Genomic DNA, 23911 nt, shown 5'->3' with positions numbered 1-23911 from the left:
CTGCTGCTTGTCTGAGAATTTCTTGATCTCTCCTTCAATTCTGAATGATAACCTTGCTGGGTAGAGTATTCTTGGTTGTAGGGTCTTTTCTTTCATCACATTGAATATATCATGCCACTCCTTTCTGGCCGGCAAAGTTTCTATTGAAAAGTCAGTTCCCAGTCTTATTGGAATACCCTTATATGTAACTAGTTGTTTTTCTCTTGCTGCTTTTAAGATTCTCTCTTTATCTTTAACTTTTAACAACTGAATTATAATGTGTATTTGTGTGGATCTCTTTGGGTTCATCTTGTTTGGGACTCTCTGGGCTTCCTGGACTTGGATGTTTGTTTCCTTTGCAAAGTTAGGAAGATTTTCAGCCATTATTTCTTCAGATAGGCCTTCCATCCCTCTCTCTCTCTCTTTTCTCCTTCTGGGACCCCTATGATTCCAATGTTAGTACGTTCAGTGTTTTCCCAAAGGTCCCTTATGCTATCTTCATTCTTTTAAATTATTTATTCTTTTTGATTTTCCAGTTGGTTGATTTCCATTATCCTGTTTTCCTGATTGCTGAGCCATTCTTCTGTGTCATATGATTTGCTGTTGATTATTTCCAGTGAATTTTTCATATCAGCTGTTATATTCTTCAGTCCTGATATGTCCTTTCTTAGAATTTTTACATCTTTGTTCAAGTTGTTTAAGTTCTGACTGAGTTTCTTCATTTGTCTGGACAGTTGAATGAGCATCTTTATGACTGTTCCTTTGAACACTTCATCTAATAGACAGCTTACCTCAGTTTATTTATTTCTTTTTCTGGGATTTTGTCCTGTTTTTGTTCGTTTGGAACACATTCTTTTCTATCCTCATCCTGCCTCTTTGTTTCTATGTATTTAGGTAGGTAACCTAAATCTCTTGGTCTTGAAAAAGTGGCCTTATTTTCCTGTGGGCCCTTACTTGCAAGATGTCCCCCTTGTCACCAGAGCCAGATGCTCTAAAGGGTAAACTAGTACAGCCTCCTGTTGTGGCTGGGCCACAACTTCTATGGACACACTAGCAGGCGAGGCTGGTATCTGGCTTGCTGACTATGAGGCCTGGTCACAACTGTTGCAGGCTCACTGGTGTGCATGCAGGGCAAGGCTTCAATGCAGGCGGCTGCAAAGCCCACCTCTGCTGTTGCAGACACACTGCTGTGTGCTGGTGCTGAGTGATGCCATCCACTGGGTGTGGCAGGGCAGGAAGTGCTTTGGAGGAGTGCTACCCTGGGTAGGTCCTCAGGGAGACACCAAGGTGGGGTGAACAGTATTAGCAAGGTTAATGGACAGTGTCAGATATGGCACCTGCCTGCATCAGACCAGCTGGGTTAAAGAAAGGGGAAAAATGGCATCCACCAGCTCTGACATGAGCAAGTTCCAACAGATCCCTGTCCCTCCAGCACATACCCTAAAATTAGTCAATGTATCACTTTCATGTATGACCTAGCTGCTTTTCAAACTGCTCCCGCTGTGCCAGAACTTGGAAAGAGAGCAACCTGGGTTTCCTACAGCCTTTTGGCTCTCCCAGATGCCAGCCTCGCTGGTTTTCAAAGCCAGATGTTATGAGGGCTCCACTTCCTGGTTCAGGTCAACCAGGCTAGGGCTCAGACCCTTCACTCTTTGGGGATGACCTCCATGGTTGTGATAACCCTCCCACTTGTGAGTCACTGTATGAAGAGTGGGGAGTAGTGTAGGTCCTGACTAGGCTTAGTCTCTACCCCTCCTACCCTTTTCACTATGGCTTTTACTTTATATCCGTAGTCGTAGAAAATCTGTTCTGCTAATCTTCAGGTTGTTCTCAGAGATAATTGTTCTATATGTAGTTGCAGTTTTGGTGTCAATGAGAGGAGGTGATCTCAGGGTCTTCCTACTCTACCATCTTGAACTTGAAGCCAGGAGCCTTGCTCTTGAATGACAATTTAGCTTGTTGTTGTCTGTGGTTGGTGCACTGCCTCTCCAAGAAACATGCTTCCAGACAGGATTGCCTGAGTCACTGCCCATTCTCATTGTATTTCATTTTATATTGTAAGTTCAGGGACACTATATTGATAATTATGTTTTTATACAGCAACAATTAAATGGAACTTAATAAGTGTTCAAAGTCACTTTAAAAGGAAAGAGTTATGTACATATAATAACTCAATTTTCTATATTCTTCCATAATCTACATTCACTTTTTCCTACATTCTTCCGTCCTCAGCAGTCTGGCCTTCACCCCACCACTGCACTGAATTTATGTCAGCCACAGTTGACAATGACATCTTTGTGATTGAAGTAAGAGTACGTTTTCCTGAACTTGGGTGATCTCTCACAAGCACCTCTTTTTAAAATTTTGTCCTTTCATTGGCTTCTTTGACAGCACATACTTATGTACACACACACACACACACGACACACACACACACACCTAGATTCCCCCCAACGCCTCTGATTACAACTTTCAAGTGTCTTATTCTCTGTCACCTCTCCTCTTTGGGTCTCTGTTACTGCTGCTTCTTACATTTTATGCTCTTGCTAAGTCCTCTCAAAGCCTTACCTGGTTTCAGATATCACCATAAGGTGACTCCTGCCCTATGACTATTCTAAATGACCTTTTTCTTTTGCTATATTTACTATTGTAGATAAGACAAACACCCCCCACACAGAAGTTACCAATACTCATTATTTACCACCTCCTAATGGCTTTGATAGAAGGGCTAAGTCTGCTGGTGGTAGGCCAGTGTAAATAACAGTGAAAAGGAACATGAAATGGTAACTCTTGATAAGCTGGGTGCAAGTTCAGGAGAAAAAAAATACATGATTCTACAACAAGTGAGGGTTTTGAAAAATTTAAGAACAGATACAGCTCTTCTTTCAGTTCCAGAGGGCAAGTTTGCCTATTTGATATCTGTTGGATGTCTCCAACGTACTCAAACTCACTGAATCCCAAACCTCATCTCCCCTCACTTGACCCAGGTTGCTTTCTTGTTCTGAATTTCACTGAATGATGTCATCATTGGCACCAGTTCTCCAAGCCAGAAACCCAGGAGTAATTTTCCTGTTTTATTTTTAAAATTAAAACAGTAAAATTGTATGGATTTATGTTACGGCGACCACAATCAGGATACAAAACAGTTCCGTCATCCCCAAAGCTTTTCTCATGCTATCCTTCTGCACTCGCAACCTTCCTCTCTCCCCAACCCCTGGTGGCCTCTCATCTATTCTTGGTTTTATAGTTTTGTCTTTTCCAGTGATGTCTTATAAATGGAATCAGACAATAAGTAATCCGCAGTTTCATACATCCAATGGACTATAGGATATGTCCACTAGAATGTCTCACAGGAGTCTTAACGCAATGTCATCACCCTCCTTTCAGATCTGCCTTGCCCCTTACGTCATTTCAGTGAAAAATATGCCATCATCCAGCAGCCCAAGCTAGCAGTATCATACTTGGTTCTTCTCCCTTCCTCTCATCCCCACTTTTAATTAGTCACTGAATCTTATTATTTATCCTTCCTCTATGGTTTTCAATGTATGTATTTACTTCCAAGTCCACTGCCATTTTACCAAGGGAGTGAAGCAACCGTCTGTAATCTGAATTATTGCAACAGGTTTCTGTTTTTTCCCCCTCGATCTTATTCCCTTTGAATCCATATCTACACTACAGTAAGAATGAGCATCCTAAAAAAAATCTTGTCAAGTTTTCTACCTGCTTAAAACCCTACAGTAGTTGTCCCTTTCCCTTAGGATAAACTTTAAGCTCTTTGGATGACATTCAAGACTTACTACAATATGCTCCCAGCTCTCCTCTCCTATCTCAACCCACCTGGTTTCACCCTACATGTCTCCTGTGCATACTCTCATTTGTACTTGCTGCTTCTTTTAGTTTGGTGTGCCTTTCTCCTTTCCTTACCTACCTAATCCCCACTCGTCAATCAAGTCTCAGTTTGCTTATTCCTCTGGGAGAACTCCAAACTATTCTCCATCTTTGCCCTTAGGGGAGTGGTTCTCAAAGTAGAATATGCAAACTCCTGCATGTTTCTGACCATTTTAAAGGGTCCCTGAGGTCAAAATTATTTTAAAAATTAAACTCAGATGTTACTCAAATTTTTTAATTGTGTTGAAATTTGCACAGATAGTGCAAAAACAATGGTAGGTGTGTAAAACTGCTGGCCCTTGCCCCAAATGTCCTAGAAGTCATTATATTCTTCATTGTTACTCACAAAAAAACAAGCAAAAATGACAATAATAAAACAACAAAATGGTTTTACTTAAGAAGTCTTTCGTGAAACAGTAAAAATTATCAACTTCATTAAGTTTCTACCTTTGAGTACACATCATTTTAATATCTGTGTGACAAGATGCAAGGTCTGTATATGCTTCATATTAGTATATGATGATTGTCTCAAGAAAATGCACTGTTTGTACTATCACTTTTTTATTATATAACTTTGTTTACATTGAAAGAACAGTTTAAAAAACTATAGTTATACAGACGAGTATCTGGCAGATATTTTCTAAAAAATAAACAGTGTGAGTCTGTCCCTTCAAGGAAAATAACTGACAGAACTTGTTACAAATGACAAAATCTGAGACTTCAAGGGAAATAAAAGCTTGTATCTGCTACTACAAGCTTTCCAAATACAGCTTTTCTGATGAGATCAATATAGCAGTGCAAAAGGTTCATTGAGATGGTTTCAGATACCACATTGCAACTAACATTTAAGAAACTACCATTTGTAGCCCTAGCTGGTGTGGCTCAGGGGATTGAGTGCTGACCTGTGAACCAAAGGATCACTGGTTCTATTCCCAGTCAGGACACATGCCTCAGCTGTGGGCCCCAGTAGGGGGTGTCTCGAGAAGCAACCACACATTGATGTTTCTCTCCCTCTCTTTCGCCCTTCCTTCCCCTCTCTAAAAATAAATAAATAAAATCATTAAATAAAAAAAAAGAAACTACCATTTGCACAGTTTTGGTGTAGTATTAAAAAAAGATCTACATTTATCTGAAAAGACTTAAATATACCTCTGTATTACAACTACTTACATGTGTGAGGCCAAATTTTCTTCCTATTCTTCAATCACAACACATTGAATGCAGAAGCAGATATCAGAATCTTGTTGTTTTCTTTTTTTAAATATTTTTTTATTTTTCTAATACAGTTGACATACAAAATAATATTAGCTTCAGGTGTACAACATAGTGATTAGGCACTTACATAACTCATGAAGTGATAACTCCAGTAAGTCTAGTACCCAGCTGATACCATACATAGTTATTACAATATTATTGACTGTATTCCCTATGGTATACTTTATATCCTTGTGACTTTTTTAAATTTTTTGTTTTTTTAATTTTTAAATCATGTTTATTCTATTACAGTTGTCTCAATTTCCTCCTTTTGCCCTCCTCCACCCATCCCATCCCGCCCCCCTCTTCCACAGTCAATTCCCACTCTGTTGTCCATGTCTATGCGTCATTCATATGAATCTTGTTGTTTTCTATTAAAGTGGATATTAAAGAGATTTGCAAGGCCTGGCCAGGTGGCTCAGTTGGTTAAAGCATCATCCCATACACCAAGAGGCTGCGGGTTTGATCCCCAGTCAGAGCATGTATGGGAGGCAGCAGATCAATGTTTCTCTCTCATATTGATGTCTCTCTCTCTCTCTGTCCCCCTCCTCTCTCTCTAAAAGTCAATAACCATATCTTTAGGTGAAGATTAAAAAAATATATTTGCAAAAACTCAAAACAATGTCACCCAATAGATTAGTGTATGTGTGCACTTATGGTTCTCATTAAAATTAATTGAGCCTATTATACATAATCTTTCACTGACTACAACTAAATACTCTAGCCAGGATACATAAAGCAATTGCCTGGGCACAGTGAAAAGTAGTTGAGAGCAAGTAGATTGGGGAGAGAAGTCCAAATTGGAAGTTTGACTGATATGGTGGAAAGGTTTCTGTGGGTTTTTCTCCTTAGGTTCTCCCCTTTCTATATTCCCCTGTTTTTACCAGAGGGAGATCTGAATCCCAGAACTTGGCAGAAGGCACAGACAGAAAAAATCTGAAAAACACTCTTTTTCTGTTCAGAGAACTGGGAAGGATCACCTATAAACGTAAAGTATGTGTGTACAGGGAAAGGCAATGGAGAAATTAAATGAAAAATTCAAATAATCCACAAGAAGGAAGAAAGAGAGACACAAAACACAGAGTGGCAAACAGAAAACTAATAATAAAATGGTAGACCTAAATTCAACACAACTTATCAGTAAGTATATCATATGCAAATTACCTAAACATACCAATTAAAAGACAGAGATTGTCACTTTAGAGTAAAAGAAAAAAAGACTCATGATTGTCTAATTGCTAAACTGTACACCTGAAACCAATACATAATGATATAAATAAATAAATAAATAAAATAGCTATTAAAGTTACAATTATGAATATTCAAAAAAGAAAAGAGAGACTTAACTACACACTACCTACAAGGTCTTGCTTTAAATATAATGATATAGACAGGTTAAAAGTAAAAGGAAGGAAAAAAGTATATCATTCAAACACTAACTTAAAAAGCAAGAGTCATCCTACTACTACCAGACTAAATGACTTCAGGACAAGGAAAATTACTAGGGTTATTACATATATAATACAAAAGTGGATTTACCAAGAAGATTTAACAATCCTAAATATATATGCACCTAACAACAGACCTCAAAATACATCAACCAAAAAAATTAAAAGCATAAAACTAATAGAACTGAAAGGAGAAATAGACAAACCCACTGTTAAGCTGGAAATTTTAACACTCACTTCTCAGTAATCAATAGTACAAGTAGACAGGAAATCATTAGGAATGGGGAAAATTCTAAGAATACTATCAATCAAGTTGACTTAATTGCTATTTCCACAGCATTATACCCAACAGTAGCAGAAAATACATTCTTTTCAAGTGTACATAAAATATACACTAAGAAACACTATATTTGGGTTATAAAACAAATACTTTAACACATTTAAAAGATTGAAATCATACAAAACATGCATATACAATTGTAGGGTAGGTGGAAGTGGTCTGACTTCCTCATCCAGATGCGTGGGTAACCGGAGGGAGCAGCTCCTCACAACCTTGAAGGAGTCTGACAAAGCAGTGTTCCCGCAGTCTTGAGCCCAGGTCTCGTGGCCTTGAGCTCGGATGTGATAAACTGCCTTGTAACCTTGAGTAGGCTCGCATGTGCCGCTCAGGATAGTTACTTCACTTTCTGGCCTGTAGCTTGCTTTGTTTAGGGCTAATATTTAAGAGATAGAAGTTTTGGATGAGGTGGGGGGTCGGGGCGCCGACTTGGACATGGGCTTGTGGCCTGTGTGACTCCCTCTACAAAGGCTTGTGGTCTGTGTGCTGCACAGACATGGGCTTTGTGGCCTGTGTAATTTCCCCGGACACTGGCTTGTGGCCTGTGTGACCCTCCTGGATAAAGGCATGTCAAGCATCCCCAAGGCTCCACTCATCTTCCATCTACCTGAGCCCCAAGCGGACCTGCCCAGCCTAGAGAGGCTGCAACATAACAATGTTCTCTGACCACATGGAACTGAAGTAGAAATCCATAATAGAAAGATATCTGGGGTATCTTCAAATATTTGGAAATTAATTACATGCTTTTAGATAATCCTTGAGTCCAAGAGTAGTCTTAAGAAAAATAGAAAATATTTTAACTTAGTGAAAATGAAACAAAATTTGTGGGAACAATTAAAGCAATTTTAGAGGAAAATTTATAGCAGTAAACACATGTATTATAAAAGAAGTTCTTGATCTAACCCTCTACCTTAAAATCCTAGAAAGAGAAGAGCAAATGAAACTCAAGGCATTGAAGGAAAAAACAAAAAAAGAGAAGAAATCGATGAAATTGAAAAGGGAAAAACAATAGGAAAAAATTAATGACACCAAAAACTGGTTCTTTATAAGATCATTACAATTGATAAATCTCTAACTAGACTGACCAAGAAAAAGGGGAGAGAAGACAAAAATTACCTATACTACGAATGAAAGAGAAAATATCACTACAGAAACTATAGGCATTAAAAGGATAATTAGATAATACTACAAAAAAACTTAATGCCCATAAATCTGAAAATTTCCATAAAATGTACCCATTCCTTGAAACAAACTACCAAAACTCACTAAAAAGATAACCTGAGAAGTCCTATAGCTATTAAAGAAATTGAATTGATAGTTAAATATTTTCCAGAAATAAATCTCCAGACAAATGGTTTTCCTCAAGAATTCTATAAAACATTTAAAGAAGAAATAACATTGATTCTAAATTTTTTTTCCAGAAAATAGAAGAGGAAGGAACACTTTCCAACTCACTTTATGAGACTAGCCTTGCCTTGATACCAGAAACCAGACAGAGGCACTACACAAAAGAAAACTATCAACCAGCATCCCTCCGGAACATAGACACAGCAATCCTTAACAAAATATCAACAAATTAAATCCAACAACAGCCAAGTAGGGTTTATCCTGGGAATACAGTGTTCATTTAACATTCAACAAACAATCAATTAAATTCATCATATTAACAGAATAAAGATTAAAGACTGAATGATCATCTCAGTGAATGCAGAAAACATTTGACATGCAGATGGCTAACAGACACATGAAAAGATTCTTCACACCATTAATCATTATGGAACTATGAATCAAAACCATAATGATATGTCACCTCACACCTGTCAGAATGGCTATCATCAAAAAGACAAAAAAGAAAAAATGTTGGTGAGGATGAGGAGAAAAGGGGTGCATAGGTGATGGGATTTCAAATTAGTGCAGCCACCATGGAAAACAGTATGGAGGTTCCTCAAGAATTAAAAATAAAACTACCATATGACTCAGCAATTCCACTTCTGGATATTTAACTGAAGAAACGGAGCACCAATTTTAAAAGATATATATATATATATATATATCTGTGTTCACTGTAGCATTATTTACAATAGCGAAGATATGGAAGGAACCTGGGTGTCCATAGATGGGTGAATGGATAAATAACATGAAATATACACACATATGCACATATACACACATATGTCACACACACATGTGTGTGTATACATGTATATATGTATTATTCGGTCATAAAAAAGAATAAAATCTTGCCATTTGTGATAACATTAATGGACTTAGAGGGTATAATGCTAAGTGAAATAAGTAAAACAGAGAAAGACAAATGCTATATGGTTTCACTTATATGAGGAATCTAAAAAACAAAACAAATGAACAAACAAAACAAAACAGAAACAAACAGAACCAGAGAACAAACTGATGGTTGCTAGATAGGAGGGTTGGAGAGATGGACAAAAAAGGTGAAGAGAACTAAGAAGTACAAACTGCCAGTTATAAAATAAATCACAGGGATGTAATGTACAACACATGGGATATAGCACATAATATTATAATAACTATGTACAAGGTCAGACGGATCCTGCATTGATAGTGGTGATCACTTTGTAAGGTTTAAGAATGTTTAATTGTTATGTTATATACTTTGAACTAATATAACATTGTATATCAACTGTAATTTAAAAAAATTTAAAGTAGATGCTCAAAAAGCATTTAATAAATAAAAAATGAATAAATGAATTCTACAATAAAATCAATTCTTTTTAAAAAAATTAATTAATAAATTTGTTTTCAAATACATTTGTCTCTGCTTTCCCCCTACCACATTCCCTTGACCCCTCCCATCTGTCCCTCAGTCCTTCCCCTTTGGTTTTGTCCAGGAGTCCTTGCTATTTGTTCCTTGACTTTCCCCTTCCCTTCCTTTTCCCCCACCCACCCCTCCCTCCTTCCCTCTTGTCTCTGTTGGTTTCTTTTCCTTTCAGTGTTGCTGGTCTTATTTTCCTTGCATCTTTGTATTGTTGGTTAGGTTCCGCTTATAGGTGAGATCGTATGGTATTTGTCTTTCGCCTCCTGGCTTATTTCGCTTAGCATAATGCTCTCTAGTTCCATCCATGCTGTCGCGAAGTGTAGTAGTTCTTTTTTTCTTTCTGTTGTGTAGTATTCCATTGTGTAAATGTACCATAATTTTTTAATCCAATCATCTGCTGATGGGCATTTAGGTTGCTTCCAACACTTGGCTATTATAAATTGTGCTGCTATGAACATTGGGGTGAATAGGTTCTTTTGAATTGGTGTTTTGGGATTCTTAGGGTATAGTCCCAGCAGGGGAATCACTGGATCAAAAGGCAGATCCATTTTTAGCTTTTTGAGGAAATTCCACACTGCTTTCCACAATGGCTGCACCAGTCTGCATTCCCACCAACAGTGGACTAGGGTTCCCTTTTCTCCGCAGCCTTGCCAGCACCTGTTGTTTGTGGATCTGTTTATGATGGCCATTCTGACCGGTGTGAGGTGGTACCTCATGGTGGTTTTGATCTGCATTTCTCTGATGGCTAGTGATGCCGAGCATCCTTTCAAATGTCTCTGGGCCCTCTGTATCTCCTCCTTGGAAAAGCATCTACCCAGGTCCTTTGCCCATTTTTGGATTGTATCATTTGTCTTCTTGGAGTGGAGTTGAGTGAGTTCTTTATATATGTTGGAGATCAAACCTCTATCTGATGTATCATTAGCAAATATATTTTCCAGTATGGTTGGCTCCCTTTTCATTTTGTTGATGTTTTCTTCAGCCGTGCAGAAGCTTCTTATTTTGATGAGGTCCCACTTGTTTATTCTTTCCTTTATGTCCCTTGCTTTAGAAGACATATCAGTGAAAAAATTGCTGTGTGGATAAAATGAATTCTTAAGGGTAATAGATATGTTTATTATTTTGATCCTGGTGATGGTTTCATGTGTGTGTACTTATGCCAAAATGCATAAAATTGTATACTTTAAATATGTGCAGTTTATTCTATATCAACTACACCTGTTTTTATAAAGTGACAAAACACTAAAGAAGTAAATCAAAGAACTAAATAAATGGAGAGACATACCACATGCATGGATGGGAAGACTCATTATTGTTAAGATGCCAATTCTCCCCAAATTGATTTATAGATTTAATGTAATCCAATGAAAATCCCAGTAGTGGCCAAGGCCTGGCAGAAGTAATGCTTCCTTGAGTGTGGTTGGGAGGGTAATAATATGGGTCTAATAATTTATAGTTTTAGTTTGAACATTTCACTTAAAATGTCATATTTTGAGTGTGATATTGTTATGTTACAGAATTACATGCTTATGATTTTTGTAAGAAAAGACTGTGTAATAAAGAAGGATGTTATTTGCGCCAGCCCCTGTATATAGCTAGATATATGTATAATGTGTATGTGTATATACACACACATATACATATATATACACACTCACATACATATACAATTATACATATATCAAAAAAAGAGAATGACAAAACAAATGTGTTAAAATATTAACATTTGGGGAATCTGGGCAAAGAGCATGTACCATTCTTAAAAGTTCCCTGTAACTGAGATTTCAAAATAAAAAATAATTCTAAAATGGGGTTTATACTTCATTGTTTTGTTGTCTATTTCTTATTTTATATATTGCATATTTTGTGAACACATTGCATATCATTCATTAAACACTGTACACTTTTTAAAACCATGTCATAGTTCATGAGGGATGGGTGGTTCAAAGTTTATTGACTCAATCAGCTATTGTTAAACATTTACATTTGCTTTTCCCTGAATTTAATACTTTACCTCATATTCTTGCTACCTTCTGAATGATTCAGACTCCTTCCTACACTTTCACCCTGGGACTGAGTAGAGCTATTCATTCCTGGGCTTTTGATAACAGTACTGGGGAGACAGTGTTCTGCTGTATGAAACCCACAGATGGATTTTGTTTGGCCTGCATGGTGTTTTTAAGTACTTGAATTTATTGTCAACATTAGAAGATTTCACTTAAAGATCTGGATTTTTTACTGCTCTTGAACATCAGATGTGGCAACAATGGGCCCACATTCTGGTATGACTATCATGGCTAGAGTCGAGCCACTCTCTGGAGATGTGGAATAGGTTCTCTGTAAGCCCAGCTGTCTAATTTACTAGTCTGCTGGCTTCTGTATGCCTCACTCAGGGCTCTGAAAACCCAGATGTGGGAACATCCTCACTCAAAACAAGAGCTGCAAGGGGCTCCTTTCAAAAGGCAGTGTAGTTGAGAGAAAGAAATCCCTGGGTTTAAACCAAGAGAGAGAAATTTTAGTCAACTGGGCCAGTCCTGGCTCTGGTTAAATGACCATATATTTAAATGCCCATCTGTTAAGTGACCTAAATGGCTAGTTCGTAACTGGAGGATGGGAGGGAAGGTCAAAATGATTGGGTGCAAGTAAAGGCAGGTCCAGCATGACAAAACTCCCTAAGTGATTTGATGTCCACTTCCTTGAGGATGACCAGCTTACTTGTTGAAGATCATCATCAAATTCCAAATAACTATCACATGAGGTTAAGAGCTCAGGCTCTGGATTTGAATACGAGTTCTACCATTTACTTGCTGTGTGATCTTGGGCATGTAACTTCACCTCTCTGAGTCACATTTCTCCTGTAGGAAGGACCTAAAAAACTATAAAGTAAGACAAGAGTTCCCATTACAATTCCCACTAATCTGAGATTAAGTTAGGATTCCCTGTCATAGAGTAAGGGTTCTATAAAAGTGGCGATTACATTTACTATCCACTTCCTAAGGCTGTTTGTTGTATTAAATGAGATGGTGAGTACAGTACTTAGTAAAGAACCAGGTACATCATTAGTGTTCAGGGATGGTTGTTTATTATTATTTTCCATAAAAATTCCAAAAGGATACATTGATTTGTCATTGCCAAAGTGGGAACAGAGAACTTAGTGATGATTTGACTGGGCTTGGGGAGATAAAGGCAAACCTCTCACATAGGTTTGAGTCTGAAGCCTGGAAACTGGGAGGATGGGGAACGGGAGGCAAGGAGGGAAATGATGGGTTCCATTTGAAGTGATAGGTTCTAAGCCTCACTTAGAAATCTGCGATGTCTTTGGTGTAAGGTGGAAACCTCAAAGACAGAACTAAGGGTTGTTAATGCAGAGAAAAAACGAAGCATTTGTTTTCATTGTTGTTTTCCTTTTTTTGTGGAAATAAAGATACTAGGAACTTAAACAATGAAGGCAGGGACCAGATCTGATTAATCTTTGTGTTCCCCCAGCATAGGGCTGGCACTAAGTGGGAGCCACCATTTTTCTTTGTGACTTAGTGGAAATGACTTTCCTCTGTCTTAGCATTAGTTTCCTCATCTGTAAAATGAGGAAAAGCAAACTTGCCTCTGAGAAAATTTTAAGAATTTGGAGAGCATGGTTTAGAAATTGCCTAGCTAAAAATAAATGTACAAATGGTATCTGATGTGATAACACACAACACACCCCCAAGAATGGAAAAAAATTAAAGACAGACAATAATAAATGTATGCACAACTGGTAAGAGTGTAAGTTAGTATAGTTTGACAATATCCACGAAAGCTAAAAACATACCTGCCCTGTGACCAGCAATCCCACTTTCGAGTATATTCTCATACTCGTACGTTCATAAAAAAAACATACTAGAATATTTATAGCATGTGTATAGCCCCAAACTGGAAACGATTCAGTTTTAGGTATATTCTGTATGGAAACCAGACAGAAATGCAAATGAAATAACTATTTCTATACACCATATGAATCTTGCAAATGTATGTTAAGTAAAAGAAGCCACATATACAATACACACTGTATGGGTTCCAAGAGAGTTCAGAACAGACCAAAGTAATTTATGTTACTAGAAATCAGGTAAGTGATAACTTTCAGAGGGGATGGGTGGCAGAAAGAGAGCATGTGCAGGGATTCTGGGAGCTGCTAATGTTTGGTATCTTGGTATGAGTACTGGTTGTACAGGTGTGCTCATTTTCTGTAAATTCATTGAACTATAAACGGACAAATTATATTGATACATGTCTCTGTATTTATACTTAAATAAAAAGTTTACAGGTACACTTTGTTTTATTGTGCTTTGTTTTACTGTGTTTCACAAATACTGCTTTTTTTAAGGATTGTGGCAATCCTTTGTGGAGTAAGTCAGTTGGTACCATTTTTCTAATGGCATTTGCTCACTTCATATCTCACATTTTGGTAATTCTCTCAGTATTTTTCATTATTATTATATTTGTTATGGTGATCTGTAATCAGTGATTTTTAAAAATCCTCACCTGAGGACATGTTTATTGATTTTAGGGAGAAAGGAAGAGGGAGAGAGAGAAGCATCAATATGAGAGAGAATCAACAAATGGTTGCCTCCCGCATGCATCCCAAAAGGGGATGGAACCTGTAACCCTTTGGTGTATGGGATAATGTGCCAACCAGCTGAGTGACCTGGCTAGTACTGTAATCAGTAATTTTTGACTTTAGTAATTGTTTTTGGGGCACCATGAATTATACCCACATAGATGGTGAATTTAAGTGATAAATGTTTTGTGTTCTGATTGCCTCACTGACAAGCTGTTCCCCCATCTCCTCTCCCTGGGCTTCCTTATTCCCTGAGACCCAACAATACTGAAATTAGGCCAATTAATAACCCTACAATGGCTTCTAAATGTTCAAGTAAAGGAAAAGCCGCAAGTCTTACTGCTGGTGAAGATGCTGTGAAGATTGTTGAAATGATAACAAAGGATTTAGAATACATAAATTTAGTTGATATAGCAATGGCAGGATTTGAGGATTGACATCAATCTTGAAAATTCTGTGGGTGAAATGCTCTGCGGGTGGATGTACATCATGGCATGTACAGAGAAGTTGTTTGTGAAGAGTCAATTGATGTGGCAAACTGCATTGTTGTCTTATTTTAAAAAATTGCCACACCCCCCCCCCCAAGCTTCAGCAACCACCACCCTGATCAGCATCAGCCATCCACAGGGAGGCCAGACACCCCACCAGTAAAAAGATGAGGACTGGCCAAAGACTCAGAGGACAGTTAGCATTTTTAGTAATATTTTTAAAGTAATGGATATACATGTTTTAGACATAATGCTATTGTATAGTTAATAGACTACTTAGTATATTAAGTGTACAATTAAGTGTACAGTATAATGTAAACATAACTTTCGTATGAACTGGGAAACCAAAAAACCCATGTGATTTGCTTTATTTTGATATTTGCTTTATTGGGGTCATCTGGAACCAAACTTGCACTATCCCCCACATATGCCTGTACTTAACAAAAACTGTAGTGGTATGATAGTGGCAGTGAATCTCTGGGGCCAGAAGCATTGGCTTTGGGGATAGACAGATCTGGGGCCCAGGGATCTGGCCTTTGTGACTGGCAAGTGGCTTCATGGCTCTGCTTCCTTCTCTGCAAAAGAGCAAACACAATGTCAAGATTCAATTCATTGTTACAGATAAAACACGCACAGGGCCTGGCATAGGAGTACAGGTTCACTGTGTGAAAGAACAAAATTCAACCAACTAAATTTGTTGATCTAATTGGCTTTATTAGTGATCTATGAATTGGGCAGTATCCTATCTAGCAACTAGAAGGGCACTCAGTTGAGCTGTACAAAATGGAAGGTTTTAATAGGCAGAAAGAGAGTGGGACTAAGAAGTTAAAAGAGTGGATTTTTTCAGGCAAGGGTAGCTTCCCTTAGAGCAGGGGTGTCCAGCCTGCAGCCAGGTTGGCTGTGAATGTGGCCCAACACAAAATCGTAAGTTTACTTAAAACATTAGTTTTATTAATTAGATATGCACATTTTATATATTCGTGATCACAAACTTGGGACCTGCTCGACGATTTTAAACGATTATCAAAAGAACCGCTGCATAATTAGGGATATTATATGAGGACTTTTGCTTATCCGTGGTGGAGCATATCAAATGCATAGACTTTTTTTTTTTTTTTTTTTGCTCATCGTTTTTTGTTAGTGTTTGTGTATTTAATATGTGGCCCAAGACAATTCTTCCAATGTGGCCCAGAGAGGCCTAAAGGTTGAACACTCCCGCTTTGACGGTGGCGGGAGTGGGGGGCAGGGGCGAGGTCGGCGAGGGGTGAGGTCCTATCACGGAGATTACCGCAGTAGTGATGATTGGGAAACGCCAGACTGACCGGCTTAAAATTCTACCCCGGGAGTGGCTAAAACTGCAACTATTAGGTTAGTTACCAAGTTTTGGCTTGGTGACTGGTTTAGCAAAAGAAACTCCTTTTTGGCCTGTTGCTTCCTCCTTTCCTCCCTTCCCTTTTTAAAACCTGTGTAATCAACTTCTGGTACCGCTGCTTGTTTTCTGCAGCTCCATCTCACCTGGGTTCTATCACACCTGGGTTCTACTAGATTCTCTACTAACGCTAACGAGGGTTTGGGGTGAGCCCAAGTGTCACTGCGTGGTAGCCGGGACCTTCAGCCCCTTCCACGGACAATCTACCCCCGCCCCCGTACCCAAGTGGAACTCCCCTGAAAAGGCGCCCTAGGCGTCTCCAGCTCTGCTATTAAATGAGAGCTAAGAGCATTTGGCCTCCAAACTTCCTGACAGATTTCTCCTAAGTTCTTCAATTGAAAGAGCGGCAGGGTAGTGCCTCCTACTGACGGGAAACCGTGACCGGAGCTGCTGTGCAAGGCGGCACCACTACGACCTATTGCGCATGCGCACCGCTGGGCCCGCCAGCTCGCGGTGCCTGGCGCGGAGAGCTCCAGAGCTTACCTTGGGGGCGGAGCCCAAGGCGAGGGCCTCACTACCGTCTGTCCTACCCCGCCCATTCGGCTGGCTCTCAGCGACGTCTTAAACTACGTTTCCCACAATCCACCCAGGCTTCGCCTTCCGGTGGCGGCAGCGGAAGCGGTGACTGGCGCAGGCCTGGCCACACACAGGCGGGCTTGGTCACTATGGAGGAAATAGGCATCCTGGTGGAGAAAGCTCAGGTCCGGTGGGGCCTGGCTCGCGCGGACAGGGCGAGACTGATCTGAGTGGGGTGCTGAATGATTGCAGGGATCCGGTCCGGGTCCGGGAGATTTCGGACCCCTCAGTGGAAAGCTATGTGCAAGTACCGAGGCCTGGGCTGAGTGGCTGAGTGATGTTAGAACGGCAGTAAGGCTCGGAACGCTGGCATGGGGGAATGAGTGACGTTACAGGTTCTTTGAGTCTGATGATTTAGAGGTCTCTCTGGAGTGCTTAGTGACATCCGGGCCCCTGCGGGGTTGGGGATGGGGTAGGGTGGCGAGTGATGTGTGGGACTCGGCCTTGGGGCTGAAGGATGTCTTTGGCTGGGCTGGGTTGCTGACTGATGTTCGAGTCTTGGCTGGCGTTGGAGGGCTAGGTAATAGCTGGTCTGGCCGAGTAATGTTTGAGGCCTACACAGGGAACTGGGTGACATAAAAACTTAATGTGAGTTGGGGGTTCTGTGACATGAGGAATCTTTTGGGGCCAACTGGGTAATTCCACGGCTGTTTGGAGGCATGGTGACTTTAACAGCCTATGTGAGAGCCATATGCATTAGGAACACGTTGAGGGGGCTGGAGGGCATTGGGTTTGGTAAGAAGTTGATGAGACATTTAGGCCCTAGTTGGGTGACACTGGGGACATGTTACAAATGGTGTATGATGCAAAAGCTCTGTTTGGAAGGCTAGTTGATATTAGGGTCCTATTAAGGCGCTGCAAGGTTTCTGTGGTCTATTTAGAGGGGCTGAGTGATGTCAGGAGCCAGTTAGGGGATGAGTGACTTTCTGGTTAAGTCAGAGTCTTTCATGAGGGGGACCCTCTTCCTCAGACCTGCATTTCCCACCCTGGTCTAGGATGAGATTCCAGCATTGTCAGTGTCACGGCCCCAGACTGGCCTGTCCTTCCTGGGACCTGAGCCTGAGGACTTGGAAGACCTGTACAGCCGTTACAAGGTACACTTCTCCCCAATCCAGACGCTGCACAGGGTCCAACATCCCACACTCCTGCCATCTTCCACTACTCCCTGGATCAGCAAGGCCTGGAGCCACCCCCTACCTCTCCTCTCTCTTCTCACAGAAACTGCAGCAAGAGCTGGAGTTCCTGGAGGTGCAGGAGGAATACATCAAGGATGAGCAAAAGAACCTGAAGAAGGAATTCCTCCATGCCCAGGAGGAGGTGAAACGAATCCAGAGCATCCCGCTGGTTATAGGGCAGTTTCTGGAGGCTGTGGATCAGAATACAGCCATCGTGGGCTCCACCACAGGTGTGTGTGGGGGGCGTGGGGAGCACCTCGCGTACTCATCTGTTCATCGAACAACTGTTAAATGTTTCCTGGCATGTGTCAGGAACTGTGCTGGGGTCTTGTGGCAGCAAACAAAGCAAGGCAGTGCAATGGTGTTTTTCAGAGTGTTTTGAGTCTGATGCAAAAGTGGAAATATATTTTTACATTCTCTCTTTCCTCCGCATGTGTGTGTGTATATAATTTATATAGTAAAAGTTTGACCAAATGTTAGTCTTATAATGTGTGACATACTCTAATTGCTTTTTCATTCTGTTCTAGTCTTTTGTTTTAAACCTTGTTCTGGTCGTGACTCTCTAAATTGATTTCATGGCTACTTCTGGGTTGGGACCTGTGCTTTGAAACCATGAGTAAAGTGTTAAGAGATTAGGCTTCAGTAAGGACTCAGTATATGGTAGCTGCTGTTATTAACATGGGCCCAGGCCATGCCTTCCTGATGGTCGTTGTCTCTGTATCTTATCTGTCTTTCCTGCTTCTGGCCCCTGCTTCTCTGGACAAAGCCACATTGTGACAAAGGTTGTAGGGAAGAGTGTATGACTGGGCCTAGAACTGGACTGGTGGGCTGGTAGTGAGGTAGTGAAGGGAAGGAGAGGTCCAGAATGAGGCCTGTGTCTTTGAGCTGTAGAACATAGGGGGACAATGGGGCTATCCCTGAGGTGGCAACATGGTCAGAGGAGAAGACTTACAAGGAGACAGGGCAGTCTAGGACATCACAGGGAGGTATCTGGGAGGCTACTGGATGGCCAAGTCTGAAGGTTGGGAGAGAGACTGTGACTAGAAGAGGATGTGTACACCGCTACCATAAATGCAGAGCGCGGATTGGAGAGGTGAGACGGGGCTGAGTGAGCAGGAAAGAGTTGGTGCAGAGACCTAGGTGGGTGGACCTGAATCAGGGCAGGACCCAGAGGAAGGAGAATAAATATTGGTTGGAGTGACATTCAGGAGGCTGGGTGGAAGGGCATAGTGACTGATGGGTTGTAGTGACTGATGGATAAACTGTGACGGCGAGAAAAGTCAAGGATGGGGCCTGGGACTCTTGCTAGTGACTGGGGACTATGAGCCTGCCTGAGGCAGATCTAGGAGGAGCAGCACAATTTGGGGGAAGACATGGCGAACGTGTAGGGATGCAGTGGTGAGAGAGCCAAGAGACAGCCAGGGGAAAGCCAGGCGGAAGCCTTCCAGGAGGCTGCTGGGCTCCGGGGGGTGTGTGAACGTGAGGGACAGACGAGGAGGCAGGCTAGAGGTGAGGTGGGGCAGTCTGGGTATGAGAGATAGTGGTGGCCTGGAGGGCCCGACTGAAATCACAAAGAGAGGACAGTTCTAGCACATCTCATTTTCCCCTCTCCTTTTCTTTCTCCTTCCCAAAGGTTCCAACTACTATGTGCGCATCCTGAGCACCATTGATCGGGAGCTGCTCAAGCCCAATGCCTCTGTGGCCCTCCACAAACACAGCAATGCACTGGTGGATGTGCTACCTCCTGAGGCAGACAGCAGTATCATGATGCTCACTTCAGGTGAGGGGGAAGCCTGGGGCTAGTGGGGCCCGAGGGGACCCCGTGGGCCAGGCTGGGAGTCCCAGCTCTGTTCTCCCACCAGACCAAAAGCCAGATGTGATGTATGCAGACATTGGAGGCATGGACATCCAGAAGCAGGAGGTGCGGGAGGCCGTGGAGCTCCCGCTTACACACTTCGAGCTCTACAAGCAGGTGAGGAGCTGCGGTGGCAGGCAAGGGAGAGGCCCTGCTGAGTTTTGGGTTGGTGACAGGACTCCCTGGCTCATCCTCCTTTCCCTACTTCTGCTTTTCAGATAGGCATCGATCCTCCCCGAGGTGTCCTCATGTATGGCCCTCCCGGCTGCGGGAAGACCATGCTGGCAAAGGCCGTGGCTCATCACACTACTGGTGAGCCACTCAGCCTCTCCCTCAAACTCTGGCCTGGGTTTTCCCAGCCTTGTTCCCTGCTCATTCATCCTCCCCAGGAAGTGGCACCGCATGGTGGTTTAAGAACATGGGCTCTGGGGTCAAAAACTCCGTTGTGCCTCTTACTTATTGGCTGTGTAGTCTTGGACAGATGACTGTACTTCATGCCTCAATTTCCTCATCTAATAGAAAACTCAGGTCACCGCATGATTGTGAGAATTAACAAAATAGTTCAGTGTTTTCCTACAGTGGGTTGTGACCCATTAATAATTAGGGATTCTAATTTGTGGACTGCAACCAGCATTTTAAAAAATGAAACAGAAGATATAAGAGTCCATCCCACATAGTGAGATGTCATGCTGTTTTGAGAAACTTGCTTCACACACATGTGCGCGCACGCACACACACACATATATATATTGTGGTTGCTTTTAAAAGTAATCTGGTAGGTTCCAGTCAAAATGTTGAGAAATCAATGTATTTAAATATATTTTTAAATATTTTATTTATTTATTTTTTTAGAGAGGGGGGGAGGGAGAAAGAGAAGGAGAGAAACATCAGTATGTGGTTGCCTCTTGTGCACCCCCCACTGGGGACCTGGCCTGCAACTCAGGCATGTGCCCTGACTGGAAATTGAACCCATGACCACTTGGTTCACAGGCTGGCACTCAATCCACTGAGCCACACCAGCCAGGGCTTTGTATTACTATTTATAAAACCTAAAGCCAAGGCTCAGCACATCTTAAAATCTTCATACAGGTGAGGCAGGGAGTAGAAGACAGTGGTTTAACTGTGGGTTTTGTGGACCAGACTGCCAGGTTTGAAATCTGGCTCCCCTACAACTATTTATGTAAGTTAGTCTCTCTGTGACTCCTGTTTCTTATATGTCTGGGTTATTAGAGGATTAAATCAATACAAAGCTTCCAGAAGCATACCTGGCACATAGTAAGTAGACAGCAAATGTTAGCCATTGTCATTATTATTCATTTGCTTAGCAGTTCATTGGACTTCTGCTCTCCCAGGCCTTATGCTGAGATACAACAATGAATCAGACTTGTCCCCTGGTCCCCTTCCTTGGAGAAACTCCCAGCATTGCTGAGGGAAAAGAATCAAACACTTAGAACTTAGTCATTCGTTTAACATGTACTGAGCACCTAATATGTGCCAAGCCGTGTTCTAGGTGCTGGAGACATGGCAGTGAATAGAAGAGTCTCCATTCCTCATAGGGTGGTGGAGGTGGTATCTTAGCTGGGGAAGCTCATGAACAGATAAGTAAGCAGATTATGTTGCACAGTGCTAAATTCAAGAAGAGAACTATGCAGAATAAGGGGATAGAGAATAATAGGAGCTGTACCTTTACATGTTACACTTTGAGAAACAGGCTAAAAGGAGGGAACTGTAACCTGTCTTTAATCCCATTGCCAGTTGTTGATTGTGTCAAAAGACATGTCTGTGGTCCCTGATTCTTGCATGGTATTTAAAAGTGGGTCCTTATAGCAAAGGGGAAGTCAGAGCCCATGGCTAGGTAACATGGTGCCTTTGTATATGGCAACCTGTTTTCCTACTAATTTTTCAAATGCTCTGGATACCCAGAATGTCTTCTGTATCTAGACTCCATGAATGTCTCTGGCTCTTCTCCATACAGGCATGTTGAAGCACAGATGCAGTTTGTTTTTTTTTTTTAATGCCCCAATTGTTAAATGTTGGGAAGAAAGAAGACCCATCTGTGGTTAGGGTTCATGATTCTTGATGCTGGGTTGCTTTGGGATGCAAGCAGATGGCTTGTCCTTGATGCTGGATCTGGGAACCCAGTCCAGAGTGTTAATGACCTGGCTACTTGGAGTAGGCACCTGAAGGAAGGGATGTCCTCAGGGAATTCCTAGTTTCAGTTAAAGCAGAGTGGGCCCTACAGGAGGCCCATCCCTGTCTAATCTTCGTCATCTTGCCATCAGCTGCATTTATCCGGGTTGTGGGCTCGGAGTTTGTACAGAAGTACCTGGGTGAGGGCCCCCGCATGGTCCGGGATGTGTTCCGCCTGGCCAAGGAGAATGCACCTGCCATCATCTTCATAGATGAGATCGATGCCATAGCCACTAAGAGATTTGATGCCCAGACAGGGGGTGAGTAATGCCCAAAGGGGGTCTGGGGTCTTGGGCAAGCCTGTCGTACATAATACCTTGTACTGACTCTGTTGCATACTCCAGCTGACAGGGAGGTTCAGAGAATCCTGCTGGAGCTGCTAAATCAAATGGATGGATTTGACCAGAATGTCAACGTCAAGGTTCGGGGTTTGTGATGGGCAGTGTGGTATGGGAATTGGGAAGGTGAGGGGGCAGGTATTTTGGTGGGAAGGAGGATGTAGTAGGGCTAGAGGTCTGAGCTGGCCTGTCCCCAATGCCAGGTGATCATGGCAACGAACAGAGCAGACACCCTGGATCCTGCCCTGCTGCGGCCAGGACGTCTGGACCGTAAAATTGAATTTCCACTCCCTGACCGCCGCCAGAAGAGATTGATTTTCTCCACTATCACCAGCAAGATGAATCTCTCTGAGGAGGTTGACTTGGAAGATTGTATCCTGCTGTAGAAGGGAAGGGAGGTCACAGCTGGGCACAGGGACTGGCTCTTCACTCCCACCTCTGCCATCACCATGACCCACATTGTGGAGGTGGGACAGCAAAGTCCGAGGCCGGGAGGGGAGGGGAGGGCGGTGACAAAGACAGCCCAAGGGTGATTTCCAGCTCCAGGCGTTCACCCGGCAATGGTTTCCTTAACTTACCCACTGCAGACGTGGCCCGACCAGATAAGATTTCAGGAGCGGATATTAATTCCATCTGCCAAGAGGTGAGTGAGAGTTTTTCTCTGGATCCAGGCTGGAGGTGGTTGAAGACTCTTGTTCTTGGAGAGCACTCTGCTGCCGTCCTTCTATCCCTCATTGCCTCCCTGGAGTATTGGGCCCTGTCTGTCTCTTTCTCCACCATCGCTAGGGTTGGGGACTGCAGGGGGTAGATTTTAACTCTCATCCCTTCACAGAGTGGAATGTTGGCTGTCCGAGAGAACCGTTACATTGTTCTGGCAAAGGACTTCGAGAAAGCTTACAAGACAGTCATCAAGAAGGATGAGCAGGAGCATGAGTTTTACAAGTGATGCCTCCCCTACGCACGGGGCCCAGGGACTTCCCTCGCTTCACCAACCTCTGTCCCCAAACCTAGTTCTCTTTTCTCTTTACCCAGGATTGATTTATTCAATAAATACACAAGATTGAATTAATCTAATTTCTCCTTAGAAGTTTAACTCCTTTGGTATCCTGGGCCTTGAAGAGGATCCTCTGTGCCCCTCCTGTTCTGACAGATGAGTGGGTGAGGTACATGGCCTGGACTTACAGCTTGAGAAGCAAAGAATTCAAACAAAATGACTTCAGAAACTTGGGGAAAGGGATGGAAAAGGAACCTCAGGCCATGGCCCCGACCATAAAATAAAGCCCCCGTGCATCTCCCGTCCCTGTTCCCTACACGTAGAAGACCATTTAAGTCTTTGGTGAGTCGTCCTGCCTTCCTCATACTCAGGGAGTATCAATTAAAGTGCCGACCTCACAGAATCCTTCAGAGCAAGGATGGGGGACTATGAGGAGTGGGGGTTGGCTGCCCTGGTTTTGCGACTGTCTCTGGCTCTTCTCCACCTGGTTTTATCAGGGCACAGATGAATTTGGTTAGACCAACTCCCACTCTTGAGGTCTCTGTTGCGACACCTCTCCCTCTGGGCAGCTTTCC

General features: G+C 42.1%; 1 protein-coding gene across 1 annotated transcript; it reads left to right on the top strand.

The window, feature by feature from the left end:
* Positions 1-16811: 16811 nt before the first annotated feature.
* PSMC4 (proteasome 26S subunit, ATPase 4) lies at positions 16812-23411 on the top strand. Its single transcript, XM_054580786.1, has 11 exons — positions 16812-16909; positions 17780-17878; positions 18003-18189; positions 19593-19739; positions 19822-19931; positions 20033-20126; positions 22097-22264; positions 22349-22425; positions 22546-22714; positions 22930-22985; positions 23175-23411. Exons 1-11 carry the CDS (start codon positions 16874-16876, stop codon positions 23286-23288), a joined length of 1257 nt encoding a protein of 418 aa, XP_054436761.1. The 5' UTR covers positions 16812-16873; the 3' UTR covers positions 23289-23411.
* The last annotated feature ends 500 nt before the right edge of the window (positions 23412-23911 follow it).

This window comes from Pteronotus mesoamericanus, unplaced genomic scaffold, assembly GCF_021234165.1.
Source record: "Pteronotus mesoamericanus isolate MK-2021 breed Mesoamerican mustached bat unplaced genomic scaffold, CSHL_Meso_final contig_639, whole genome shotgun sequence".
Lineage (NCBI taxonomy): Eukaryota > Metazoa > Chordata > Mammalia > Chiroptera > Mormoopidae > Pteronotus > Pteronotus mesoamericanus.
The sequence above is the reverse complement of the archived record's forward strand: the minus strand, read 5'-3'. Positions and strand labels throughout refer to the sequence as shown.